We start from the raw sequence: 14,290 nt of genomic DNA, 5'->3' as shown, positions 1-14,290 counted from the left end.
AAAAAGGCTGGGGACCGCTGGTCTAGAGCAATGCAGAAAGTCACTGAGCATGTATCCTGACTGCTTTAAAACTCCTCCTCCCATCCCTGGCTCCGGCACGTGGCGGTGGCATGTGTGCAGGGGAGGCAAACACATCCCTACCAGTCAGGGACTTGACAGTGTCAGTCGAGCCAGTCAGGCCTGCTGACCCCCGCCGTTCCCAACCCAGGACACGCCAACTTCCCGGTCTGCCCCACTCGTTCCCTGCTCTGTGTCTCCTCTCGTCTACAGGAGGCAGGTCTCCGCAGGAACGCCCTCACTTCCAAGTCCGTTCCACCGCTGCTGCTAAGAAGACTCCCTTGGCTCTGCCGCCCTACTCCTGCCGTGCCCTCAGGGATGGTGAAACCTTCTGCACAGTTTCAGATCAGATGGGGACCGCCGGTGGACTCAACTGTTCCCCGTGACAAGTGACTTCAGCAGAATTCGAGCCCCTCAGGCCTCCAAGGGCTCTAACCGACTACCTGCCTCAATGGCCGGCACCGTATTTTGAAGAAAATGAAACCCTGTAGCTGTAAGCACTTCGTCACTGCAGAGGTAACTCCATTATAAGAGACTGAGCCCCTTTCTGATGGATGAAAGCATTCAGCCAAGGCTTATTATCTGAATCCTCAGTAGGCATGATGATGTCTGTACCCAACACCTAGGACGTGGCCGCCGACCCCCAGAAACTCACAGTCCAACCATGCCCACTCGTAGGTCACAAGTCCACAGTGCGTACCCGTCAGAACAAAGATCTACAGCAGGGGTTACCGGGACTCAGATGAGGGTGAATCCTGACCAGAGCAGGAAGCGGGATGCTGAATGGAACTGGGAAAGGACTGAGAATTCTAAAGGTCCGTATGGGGGCGGGGGGAGTGGGGATGAGAGAGGAAACTGGAAAGAATGGAGAGTATTACGGGTTGTCACTGGGGTTCTCTTTAGCTCCTGTAACAACCTGCACGTGTGTTTTGCTTTACAGCCAGCAGAATAATGCCATCCACTCATCTCCCAGATGCCACAGACGGAGCAGATACTGTTCCCAAGTGTACACAAAGGAAGTGAAGTGCTCGAAATCATGTAGCTAGTGAGGGATGGAGTAAGAATCAGACCCAGGTGAGTATTCAGGCCCCTGAGCCCGTTGTTCTTTCCCGGGCACTACAGCAGCTGTGAGTGGTAAGGTCCACGCACGCAAGTAGGGGACACGTAAGTGTGGGCAGGGCCACTGGAGACCAGCTCAGATGCTCTGGGTCAGGAAAGGACTCTGGGGCAGTGGTTCTTAGCATGAGAAATAGTGGAAGAGATCTTTAATACGTCCACACCTATGCCCAACTCCAGACATTTTGCTTTCATTGGTCTGGGATCCTGACTGGAACGTCTAAAAAGCATCTCAGGTAACTCCAGTGCAGCCCGGGTTAACAGTGCAGCTGGAGGGGCCCCGCAAGGACTTGCGCTTGGTTCGGTGTCCGTGTCTCCATCTTCCCAGGCCAAGAGCGAAGCCTTTGCACTAATGCAAGTCCGTATTCAGGTTAGGCAACTTAAACGCTGAAATGCACATGCTGTGGCCTTGTTTGGAATAACCTGGCGGCTAGTCTGAAATTTCTAATTTACACAAAAAGAAAAGCTGCCGATGGTGAGTGTAAAAGACAGAAAAACACCCAGGCCAATGACAGGACGCCACCCCTGGGAGCCTGACTACCCCTGCTGCTCAGCTTCTTCCTTGGTAGTAGTTAACCCTCAAATACTTGGTTCCAAAGGGATTAGCTCACAATTCCAAATGAAAATGCAAGGGTATTTTAGAACAGAGCTCCTAAGCATAATCCCAGATCAGCAAACCTGGATCAGCAAAACTGATTATCCTGCCATACTAAAAAAAAAATTAAAAGGAAAAAAAAAACCCACCCAGGTTGCTGGTGGAAACTTTTCCCATTTAGTGGAACAATTAGAGCAACAACTCTCACCTCCATGCTACTGCACCCCCCTCAGAATGCTCGTGGAAACGCACGATGTGGTCCCACCGAGGAACCAAAGCCCATTTAGAGAAGATTGAGGTCCAGGAAGAAAACACATCTGGTGAGATCGTCATGTAACTGAAATAGCCTAATAGACACCAGCTGACCACACTGAACATTCCGGGCTCCTTTCCTGACGTGGGCAATGATTCAGACACAGGACTTCTAGATACTTGTCATATCTAATCTAACGGAAAGGCACAGAACATTTTTAACCCAACAGCAGATAACTGTCATGAAATGATTCTGGCCAAGAGGGCCCATTTAGAATAACGAATTCAAATCCGATTCATAGGAGCTATAATTCAGACACTGTGAATATCACCTTCATTTTCCATATCATCTCTCTTCCAAGAAGGCAAATAATTCCAGAGTCACGTAATTATTTCTACTTTTCAAGTAGCCCCGTGTAGTTATGAGGAAGATAATATTGCCTCATTTACATAAAATGAGTTTCATCCACATTCAAAACTTCAGTGTCGCCTCTGGCACCTCACTTCCCAGCATCCCTCAGTGCAGTCAAGGACCTAGCACCACAGATCATGTCTCCAAGGAAGGAGATCATCCTTCCCTAAGCCGGGCAATGTCTCACTGTGAATTTCAAAGGAGGACCCAGCTTCCTCCGTTCTTTTGCTTCTCCTAGTTGGTCTCTGGCCTCCTATGCGACTTCATTCAAGATTTCGAAACAGGCTTGGGATACTTGGATCCAGGGCAGCCACATTTGAAAAGACTTTCTGTGGCTGACGAGCCTGGGGATCATTCAGTTTTTTCAATGCCTTCTGAACGTTTGATGCATTCAGGACACTGAACTCCCGAACGCTGAATGCCCAAGCGTGTACCTTTCAGGAGACTAAAGAGTGGCCACCGTTAAGGATTACAGTTTTTAGAAGCAAAAGAAGAACCCAAAATGATACATCTCTCTGGGGTTGAGGTCATGGACTTCCAGAGACGGGAAGCAGCGGACGCCCCCTCTGAGTCCTGACGAACAAGGTTTTCATTGAGACGGGCACACAGCTGTGGAACCAGGAAACCAAAGGGGCAGGGAAAACAGAAGGGGAGAGATGGAGACCCCCAGAGATCTGCAGGAGCTAGTTATGTTATTTTAAGAAACACTGTGACCTTAAAAATCAGGAAATAGTAAGAATTAAGCGATGAAAGCAAAGGCAGAAAGACTGAGAATGAACAGCATGGAAACATATACAAAATGGAGGTATCTGATGAAAACAAAACAAAACGTAATAAAAGAGAACATGAGAGGTAAAAGAAAGAGGATAAAGAAGGATCAAAACGGGAACAATGCACTGAATTTCTCTATTTCAGGGCAAACTATACAGAAGTTGAGAGGCAAAATCAACATAAGACGCGCTTACTTTTCAAAAAATAAAGCATGCCGTCAGGTAACAGATAACAGTTATCCTCAAATACGTAAGGCTCTTTTTTTTCTCCACAGAGCACAAAAAAGCAACTATTCAGCTTTCCCTTTTTTATTCCCATTCCCATTATGAAGCCCAGCTGCTACACATGAGAACTGAAGACCGTGAAAACAGGCCAGCAGCTAATAAAAAAAAAAAGGCAGCTCAAAGCTGGCCCTCTGCTGGTGGAACTATCTTATTGCACCCCGTACAGCAGAAAGCTCCAGTTTTTAAGTTTCTGGTTTAACTTTCAGCGGCAAGAAGAGGACAGGGGATTTTGGAAAGTTCAGCACTGAGGCCTTATTCAATGCTGGGCCTCTCTGTCCCTGGTAATAGTTTGGAGGATGAAGAGAGGTGCGTGGCAGCATCAAAATCCCTTCACACCTACCACCATTTCCCCACATTTCCTTAGTTAACATGCACTGCAGCCAGGCTGCTACTCCTCTCTTTGAGCAGACTGGCCCTCTGCACATGTGCCTCTCAGGGCATGGACCCCCAGGATTTCTCTAAGGCAAGGAAGTAGGCATTTTACGTTCCCTCTAGTCTGGGACCGGCTGAGGGGTGCCCACGTGCCCAGAGGGATTCCCTCCTGCTGTCTAGAGAGGAGGTCTGTCTCCATCCTCTGTTTTCTCTCTCCTCCTGGGTCCCCCATGCACCAGCAGACAGACAAGGCTCTTGTCCTCAAGCTCAAAAGAAGACTCAACTGAAGACCACCTTCCAAGTGGCAAGAATCAACCCTAATGCCTGGGCTTAGCTAGGAAGCGCAGGAGGCAGGAGCCTTTCTTTCCTTCCCCAGGGAGAGGCTTGTCCAGATGGAGAGGGTTCAACCAAGGAAGTCAAGGGACGAACAGGAAGGCAGCCCCACCCTCATGCATTCCTTGGAGAAGCCAGGCTTCTTGGTTGCAGAATCCGGGGCACGATGTTTTATTTCCACCATAACCATCAAAGTCACAGACAGGGCAAATGCAGTCACTCTGTGTACACGGTGAGCAGAGTTAAGCTGGGATGTCCCTGAATCGGTCTCCGAGGACCAGAACTGCCTCATTAAAGGGATAAAAGATGATATCTGCTGAGCTGGTGGAAAGTGGTGGCTGCATTTTTATTAAAGTCTCTGCCGCAGCAGGCCTGGTCCCCAAAGGTTCATATTCCAAGAAGCTCCACCCCTCCGCCTGGAGCATGTAAGTGATCCTCTGTAACTCATTAAGGTAAAACAAAAAGCTTTCCGCACTGTGCTTTTCACATAGGCGTGTTGTTGCATAAAAGCTACATGTTTCCTCTCCCTGGCCTGAGCCTGCAAAGATAAAACTGCCCTCATAATTTATAATTGGGGCCCCAGGAGCACCACACCGGGTTGGCGAGGATGGCTGCCTCTTAAGCAAACTCATAAAAGGCCACACGGCCCAGCAACAGCAATTCCAGAGCCTGAAATTTCAGGTATCTCTCTGACAGAGACCAGCCAGCCCATTGGGAGGACTACCCTGCCTCATCACATACCTTCCGGACTGTAAGACAGCCACCAGGGTACCAGTGATCTTGGGCTAAAAACCCCCAGTATATTTCAATGCCAGGGCTCTCATCCCGGGGCCAAGGCAAAAGTGAGTCTAGCCACGTCATGGCCTCACAGATACATGGAGCCCCAAGCATGGACTCAGGGCTCACTCCTAAGATCCGGAACCAGAAAAGCCACAGCAAATGACAAAGCTGTCCAGGAGAATGGGTGCTAGCTGCCACAGAACGCCAAGTGGGCACCTCTTGGGCCTGCAAAAGGCCCTCTCCCACGCTCCAATCCCCCACGCAAGTCTCCGGTTCTCTCGCTCGCCCCTTCCCACGGAATCACATCAGAGGGGCTCAGGCCCCCGCCGAAGAACAGCTCCCTACCTGAGGGTGGCGCTCTCCCCCTGCCGGACCGTCACGTTGTCCATCGCTTTGGGGAAGGTGGCATCTCCGCTGCGCACGGGCACTCCTGTGGGTACAAGGAACAGCAGCCTGAGAGACACGACCACGAGGCACTTCCAGGGCAGGAACAGGTACCCACAGACCCCCATCCTCGACGGCCACAACTTCCCAGAACTCCGGCAGCCGCTCGGTCCTCGTCCCCCGCCCCGCACACCGGCGGGTCTCAGGCAGCCGCGTGGGGAGGGAGGAAAGGGCTGGAACCAGCCAGAAGCAGAGAGGGGGAAGCAGAAGCGGAGTCCAGGCTCTCCCGACTCTAATGATTCTTCCTCAAATCCTGCCTCAGCTTTCCAGCCTGGCAGAACCAGAAGCCCCCTCCTGCATCCAAAAAGAGCTTTCTCGACGCTCCCCTGGGGAGGAGGGAGGCGGCCGAGGAGGGAGAGGAAGGAGGAAGGTGCAGGGATGAAGGTCACAGATTGCTCTTTCTCTGCCTCTCTCCGAGATGCTACTTTAACATTCAGTTGGGCACGTCCTGCCGAGGTCTGGCATCAAAAGTTTATGACCCAAAGAAGCCAGGCAAGTGTCTCTGACATAAAGGAGATGTCATAAAAAGCTGCCGCTTCAAGGAGAGGAGAGAATGTTTTATTAGATCACACAGATGTACAGTTGTATTTAGAAACCAGCCCGAGTCTCCAATCTGGAACGCAAAGGCGGTAAAAAGTTCCACCGCGGGGACCCGCAGCCGCCGCCGAGCCCGAGGATCCTCCTGTGCGGTGGGTGCCTGGCGTCCTCGCCGCAGCCCGCGTGGCGACTGGCGGCCAGCCCGGCCCGCGGAGCGCCGGCGGCGCAGGCTCGGGGCCCACGGGGAGCTGGCGGACGCCGCGCCCGCCTCTCCGGGGACGCGGCGCGGGGCGCGGGGACGCGCGGACGCCACGCTCAGCGGCCGCCCCCGGCCTCCGCGCCACCGGCCTCCCGGGAGCAGCTCCAACACGCGCGGGCCCAGACCGCCGCGGTTGTCATGGCAGCAGCTCCATCACTGACCGCAGCTCTCCGCTGGGCCGGCGCAGAGCGAGCTGGCGGACCGCGCGCCACGCGGCGGGCGCTGGGCGCGGGCGCACACCGTAGCCCCAGCCGCGCCGCCCACTCGCGCCGGGAGCCGCGCGTGTCGGGCCGCCACGTTCCCCGCTCCTCTCTCTCCCGACACGGCGCCTGCCCGGGAAAGCTGCGCCCCTCTCGGCGGCTTCCCTGCGTGCGGGCGGGAGGGGAGGGCACGAGAGGGAGCTCGGGACCGCAGCAAATTGGAAACTGACTCGCACCTTCCTTCCCCGGATGCCGGATGCCAACGCAGAAGTTGCCAAACCCCGCCCTGGAGAGCTCAACTAGGTTTCCCACGCCGGGATTCTGACCCCGTGTGCGCGTCCACCGCTCGGCAGCCCCCTCTCCACGTGGCCGAGCTACAGTCCCATCCCAGGCAGAGCACTCCTAGGCCTTGGCGAGAAGGTGGAGCGCTTTCTCCTCCGGTGACCCACCTTGGAAATACTCCTGGCCCTTGAGTTGCGCGCTCTCGCTCTCCAGCTGGCAAATCAGAATTTCTTCCTACTGCGCCACGAGCAAAATCGTCCCTGTCCTACTCCACGCTTATTACCCAAGTATCTTATTGTAAAAATGCAAAAACTGGGAAAAACACGTAGAGATCCTAAAAAGTAATAAGACAGATTCTTATAAAATCCATCTGTGGCTTTATGATCACAACATAAAGTGGCACCATCACCGTATCCGGAGGGGACCTGGTGATAAGGCATTCTTAGAGCCCAGCCTGTCAGTCTGGAGTACGGAGGCATTTCCTTTGGTTAAGAATTGAAAATCTCAGGCTTTCCTTGGGCCTGTCAAGAGGCTTTCTTTCTGCTCCCCCTGACAAAAGCCACCCCTTATTATGTGGCTTCTGCCCTCGTATCATAATTTAATAGTTGCTACGTGCATTTGCTTTACTGCATTCCTTCTCACATCCTTTTGTAAAATTAGCCTGGGCTCTGAACAGCTGTTGCAATGAAGTGTAATTCAAAAATAAGCTTTAAACTTATACCATTAATTGTGTTCGTTGCTGAAGGGCACAAAAGTGTGCTACCTGTTCTCAGTTATAAAAGCTGGGCACAAATAAATACTGTACTACTATATACTATACTATGATGAATACCGTAATATAAATAAATACCGCCCATCCCCTGCCCCCTGTAAAAAGAGAACCACATACACCTTAGGTCTAAAGTTTTTAATTAGAGCATCGTACCTCAGGAAGAAAGAGTACTCGTCACTAGTTATGCCACCTATGTTTTCTAAGTTTTAATAGAGTGAAAGTACGTGGCCTCTCCTTCCCAGAATGCAGACATCGATAATGCAGGGACCAGCAGCACACTCTCCAGTGAGCTTCCGGCTGGGAGGGGTCATGATGCTGGGAGGAGAGGCAAGGCCTCAGCGAGCAGCCAAACAACTTATTTTGGGATCACCCACCAGTTTTCATGACACACGTCTTTCCTTAAGACCTGGGTTTTCTGTATACACATTGTACATAATCCTCTAAACTCCGAGATGCTCCTGTCCACTATCAACAGCCCGGAAAGACTTTTTTAGCGCTTTAATCTGTGCAAAGCTGAGAACTAGGGCTGGGCTTATGAATTTCTTCAATGACAGGGTCTGTCTCGTGAACACCAAGGATGGGAGCCGTGGGGATGGGTCAGGCTGCCGTACAAGCCACGCTGCTTGGCTGCCGGGCACACGGGTGACACAGCCGACTCACGCATCTGCTGGTTCTAGGGCTTCTCAGGAGGTGCAGGTGGGCTGTTGCCAAAGGCTGAATCAGCCCACGAAGGATTACTTGAGATGCAAGGAGTTACTGGAGAAGAAAGGAAAGCAGGAAAGAACGTGAGATTCCGGGTGGGAGGAGAAAAGGCAGGGCAAGAAGAGAGGCAGAGATAGGATGAAGCGAGGCATTATATATTCTTAATAACATGTAACAAATCCTGCCCTTGGGAAAAGGATAAACTTTTTATTTTTGCAGGGCTGACTCCCCACCCTCTAGGTATCCGGAGTCCTAGAGAACGGGGCCGTGATCTTTCTCTTCTGTAAGTTGGCTTCCTGGTTCAATATTTGTGGGTGAATACATGAACTTAAGGGCTAGGGAATCAGAGAAATAACTACAGAGGTCTGATTTTTGTGTGAATCTATGCCTGTCTACAGTTTGGTGGGGGAGATTTCATTCATCTGTAAGGCATTGCTAGGGACCAGTATATCCATTTAGAGACTGGAAGGCCAAACCAGATTGAAATGGGAAAGTTAAAAGGGGGTGAGCTTTGCAATGAACAATGAACAAGTAGTTTATAGCAGGAGGTTTCTATGAAATTCTCGACTGAGTACTATGATAGGGAAACCCCCGGTTAAACCTCTTTTGGGTATTTGATGACACATATGAAGACAAATTAAATGAGGACGGATTACAGTACTAAGCGTATTGGTTCTGCAGTTGGATTGACCAATCAGATACTGACTCCTTGATCCTTCAGCTGTGTGACTGCTATCTAATAATACCCGTCTCACCTATTTCATAGGGTTTTGGGGTTTTGTGAAACGTCCCCAAGATTATGTTGTAAGGTCTGGTAAGATGGCAGACATGGAAAATACTGTCTTGAAAGAAGAGTTCATTCCTTGGCGTTCCCCAGAGGAGGGGGCACACCACACTACGCAGGGCCACATGAGAGAGGAAGCAGCAAGGACAAGGAGAAAGCAAGGTCCAAGAGACCTGATGGTGGTTTCCAGGAGAAGGAATTGGCAAGGTGGGGAGGGCAAGCTTGAGCAGACTTAGGGTTGGATTTTTTGAATAACTGTGGCAGGCCCGGACTCTGGATGTGGTCTCTAGTTGTCCAGTACCTGGCCCTGGGGTGACTCAGGGCAGGGGACACATTGGCTTGGCGCGTGACAATTGGGTAGAGGAAATGGTTAGGGATGTGGGCTCTTACTGGGTTGGTTTGCATATGAAGGACGTGCTGAAGGCAAGTTGTTTGCTATCTCTAGAAATTAGCTATAGCCCTGGGAGAGACAGTCTCTCCAGAATTTGCAAGCCTCCAAGATGTCAAAGCATCTTAAAATACAGAATAGAAAACCTCAAAACTTGATTAATACAGGGTGACAATTAATGAGATAATTGCCAAAGGACTCGGTACAGTGGAAGCACTTAGTAATCATAAATTATGACTATATAGCAAAATCCCCACTTTCCAGTGATTACAACTTGTGACGTGTAAAAAGTTACAAATGAAAGGATGTAAACGCCCTACGTACCAACTAAAGCTCCGATCCAGACCTACAGACGTCTAGATATTTAGGGCGATTTGTAATAGAAAACGCAAGTTGGATCCAGCGCAATGTGGCAGTTTTAGAAAACGTAAAGCAGGGAGGTTACCTGATCTGATGAGCTTTAAAATATCACTTTGTCATGAAGAGGAGTTGCAAGGGCACAGAGTGGGATTCAGGGAGAGCGTTGGGAGCAGAAGAGGGAAGAAATGATGTCGGTGACAATGGTGATGGAGAAACAGGGAAAGGTAAGGGGCGTATTGTGGAAGTACAGTAGTCAGGGCTTCCTGAGAGTCTGGCTGCTGGGATTGAGAAAAAGAAGGGGTTGAGTTTGGGGTGGCACAGTACCCTGTGATGAGGCTGGGTCCAGAAGAAACAGGTTTAGAGAGGCAGAGGTTGAAGGAGTGAGTGAAGTGCTGTAGGAGACCGTCAAGGGGAGCCGTGGGCTGGCAGCAGGAGGAAGGAGGCTGGAGCCGCAGCGGAGCACTGAAGACAGCCCTAGCAGCTCACCTAGGCTCACCGTTAAAGCGAAAACGGTGACAAACGTCACCTAGGCTCACCGTTAAAGGGAAAACGGTGATAAACGTCTTTCTCTTTCTGCTCTGTGTGTGTGGCGAGGAGATGTTATCCATGGAAACCTCCCTCCAGATGTAGAGGCCCCTCTACCTTTGTTTGTAAATTAGAAATAAACCCCATCAGTATAAACTTTAGAACCTAAGCTATTCTGAAGTTGAGCGATTCCACTGTTTTCAGTTTGTCTCTTAATAGACTTCCTCTGCTCGGCCGTATCTTAGCTTTTGACATTAGATTCTAAAATTGTTTGGGGATGAGGCTGTGAATTATATCGGTATGGTTTTTAAAAAATGCTACTCACTTACCCTTAATGAATCCAGGGGGCCCAGGTTTAAGTCCTTGTTTCTGCTGTAACTTACCAGCTATGATACAGTTCAATCAAAAGCCCTTGTTTTATTGGGTAGTGGGTCAGACCAGAACTTGGACACTGGAGTCCACCTGAATCCCACCTCTAAAACCTACTTCAGGGTGATTTTATACAATATCCTTAACTTTGATAATCCTTAGTTTCCCCATCTGTAAATAGAGGCAATGATAGTAATGAATGCGTACAGTATTTTTGAGTGTTAAATGAAATACAAGTTGTCAGCACCCTGCAGGGCCCTCCGTAAGGACCCAATAAATGTTTCTGGTTACCTAGAGGAAGAGACCTAATTCCCCCACCATCACAGGTTTTTTTCTCTGAAGTGGCTCTGGGGGCAGATAAGCTGTACAGAGCAGGGCAGGCAAATTTCCAAGTTGTCCAGAGGTTTTGTGTGTGTGTGTGTGCGTGTGTGCGCGCGTGTGTAACATGGGAAACTGAACAGGTCTCTCTCTAATTTTAAAGAGCCAATTTTAGAACTAGAAGTCACCTAAGGGTCAAAGTGGTTGTTAAAATGGTTTCCTTGTACCATGGAGAGGCTGCCTAGATGAGGTTGGCTGTGGGGAACTCTGGATCCAACAGAAATATCTGAATTTATCTAATGAAATTTATATCCAGTTGTAAAAGCAATTTCAAACTGTGCGTTATTTATAAATAAGGAAAACTTACAGCTTGTGTTTATCTGAGAGAAGATTGTACCCAGCTGCTCTGTGTGTGCATTAGAAAGAAATAAAATAAGAAGCCCGTGCATGATGCATATTTATATTCCAGAAACTGACCTAAATCAGGAGGACGCAGTGGGGCGGGACGATTGAGTAGGCATCGTGGTTTAGCTGGGGGATGTTGTCTGTCTTGGGCCCTCAGGACGTGCAGGTATTACCAGCTAGAGATGTTTGCTAGTGAATAGAGAGGTAAGAATTCGAAATGAACTGAACCAAAAGCCTTCAGTTTTTAGGCTCAAGGAAGTTCCAAGACATGGAAACACATACCAGAATGTAATACTTGAGATGAGACACAAGTTCTGTTCAAAATAAAACTCAAAGCAATCCCTGTGTGATAGCTGCCTACAAGATCAGTGCTAAAAAGGAATGAGGGACTTCATTTCTCTTTGTCTTTTTGCACTCTTGATAACCGAGCCAAATATATATGCTTTTTTTTAAATTTGAGGTATAATCGACATATAAAGCTATGTTAGTTTCAGGTGTACAACATAATGATTTGATATTTATATATATTGCAAAATGATCACCACAGTAAGTCTGGTTAACATCTGTCCCTACATAGTTACCATCATCACCATCATCACCATCATGTTTTTTCTTATGATGAGGACTTTTGAGGCAAAGAGATGTTCAGTGGTTTTCCTCGTCCACTGCTGACCTGAGGCCAGACTTCAGGCCAGTGGAATCTTGCTCTGCCGCCCCCCCTTCCATCATTGACCAAATCACACCCTCTCTGTCAGGCCCCATGTGCTCGGGCCAGTGAGAAGCACCGATAGGGGTCAGCAATTAAAATCCACGCTCTGCATCCCAGCCCTGCCTCTTGTAACTCTGTGATCTGGGGCACATTTCTTATCTTCTCTGAGTCTGTATGTTCTCATCTGTAAACAGGGTTAACAGGGGCATCTTGGCAAGGCTGCCCTGAGAATTAAGACAGCTCACTCCTCTTGCCATGCCTGGCACAGTGACCGCTATCAATGAACATAAAATTCCTCTTCTCTGCTCTATTCCAAAATAACTGAAATTGACCAAAACAAACGAAACTGCAATAGAAAGGAAACAAAACCTAAGGCACACAAGATTCGCTTTGTAAAAAGATCCAGAGGAGATATTCCCCAAGACCAAAGGGAGTGATCCACCGATGGCCGTACAATCCAGTTGCTGTAACATCAGCCTCCTCACCCTACACCCTGCCCTTCAAAGTGTCGTGCACGTGCCTGCATGTAACTGTCTCGCTCGCGTTAGTATTGCAGGGTCCCTGAGAGCAGGCACTTCTTCTGCTCATCCCTGATTCCTCTGCCATGGACTAGAGCCTGGCGTGGAGTAAATACCAGAAAATATTTGCTGCACGAGAGAACTGATGTCCACTCTCCACAGTCTGTAGAATGTCAGTTAAGCCGACGGCCAAGAATGTGCTTCTTCCCATTCTCATTTCCTCCCTGGCCCCCAAACTCCTCGATGGTGGGACATCATAAGGCACCAGCATCAACTGCACTGAACATCTCCTTCTAGAAAACCTGGAGACTCCTGCAAAGAGACCAGTTTCCACAAACCATACAATAAAATCCGCCTCATTACTTTATAGCCACACCACATATAGTTCTATAAATCAAATGACGAAAAAAGCTTTATATTGAAACCTACAAGCCATAAAATGTGTTTTTTAAATGCTCAGTAGGAGTTATTACAGTCTACCCCTCCAGAGTCTCATTACAGCTTCCACTATGACAGGCGGAAAGTGGATCATTCCACCCGAGAACCAGGGTGTGGAGGAGAGAATGCCCGTCAGAAGCCAACTTGCCTGGCTCTAAATCTGGACTAAATCACCACCACCATCACCATCATCGCCATCATCATCACCACCATCATCACCATCATCACCATCATCATCACCACCATCATCACCATCATCACCGTCACCACCGTCATCATCACCATCACCATCATCACCATCATCACCACCATCATCACCATCATCACCATCATCATCACCGCCATCATCATCATCACCACCATCACCATCATCACCACCATCACCATCATCACCATCATCACCATCATCACCACCATCATCACCATCACCATCATCACCATCATCACCACCGTCACCATCATCACCACCATCATCGCCATCACCATCACCACCATCATCACCATCACCATCACCATCACCGCCATCACCACCATCATCACCATCACCATCATCATCATCACCATCATCACCATCATCATCACCATCATCACCATCATCATCATCACCATCATCACCACCATCACCATCATCACCACCATCATCGCCATCATCATCACCACCATCATCACCACCATCATCACCATCACCATCATCACCACCATCACCACCATCACCATCATCACCACCATCATCACCACCATCATCACCATCACCATCACCATCACCATCATCACCATCACCATCATCATTATCACCATCATCACCACCATCATCACCATCATCACCATCATCACCATCACCATCATCACCACCATCACCACCATCATCACCACCATCATCACCATCATCACCACCATCATCACCATCATCACCACCACCATCATCCCGCTATGTGCCAGACGCTAGGGTACACACCTCACAGGTATCACCTCATGTCATCCTTTTAACATCTCTGTGAGAAAGGTATCATTATTATTAGATTAAGAAACCAGTGCATGGAGAAGAAAGATTGTTTCTAGTCATTTCTAAGAACTCAAAGTAGAAAATGCTGTATCTTTTCCTGTCCCCATCACGGTTCTCTGCTATATCAATAACAACCATAACAGTTCCTGGCGAATAGCACATTCTCAATAAATATTTATTCAATTAATGAAGACCAGTTATGTATCTCCATTTCATAGCCCCCAATTTCACAGATATTGGAGCTATTCAAGATGCACATTCCAAATATTAGATAATTGAAGAAATCTGGCTTCATTTGGACATTG

The 14,290-nt window shown here is 49.0% G+C and overlaps 1 protein-coding gene across 4 annotated transcripts in view; it reads right to left on the bottom strand.

The window, feature by feature from the left end:
* The window catches only part of OPCML (opioid binding protein/cell adhesion molecule like), a 1,091,529-nt gene that overhangs the window by 490,951 nt on the left and 586,288 nt on the right, over positions 1-14,290 (bottom strand). For 3 of the 4 annotated variants that reach the window (XM_032640455.1, XM_032640454.1, XM_032640457.1), the window contains exon 1: positions 5,318-5,510. In XM_032640455.1, the coding sequence (XP_032496346.1) occupies positions 5,318-5,484 (167 nt within the window). In that variant the 5' untranslated portion in view covers positions 5,485-5,510. Of the gene's footprint in view, positions 1-5,317; positions 5,511-14,290 lie in introns of those variants that run through there. The other variant, XM_032640456.1, reaches the window with a different exon arrangement.

Source organism: Phocoena sinus, chromosome 8 (assembly GCF_008692025.1).
Source record: "Phocoena sinus isolate mPhoSin1 chromosome 8, mPhoSin1.pri, whole genome shotgun sequence".
NCBI classification, from domain to species: domain Eukaryota; kingdom Metazoa; phylum Chordata; class Mammalia; order Artiodactyla; family Phocoenidae; genus Phocoena; species Phocoena sinus.
This window is presented reverse-complemented; position numbering and strand designations above follow the sequence as displayed.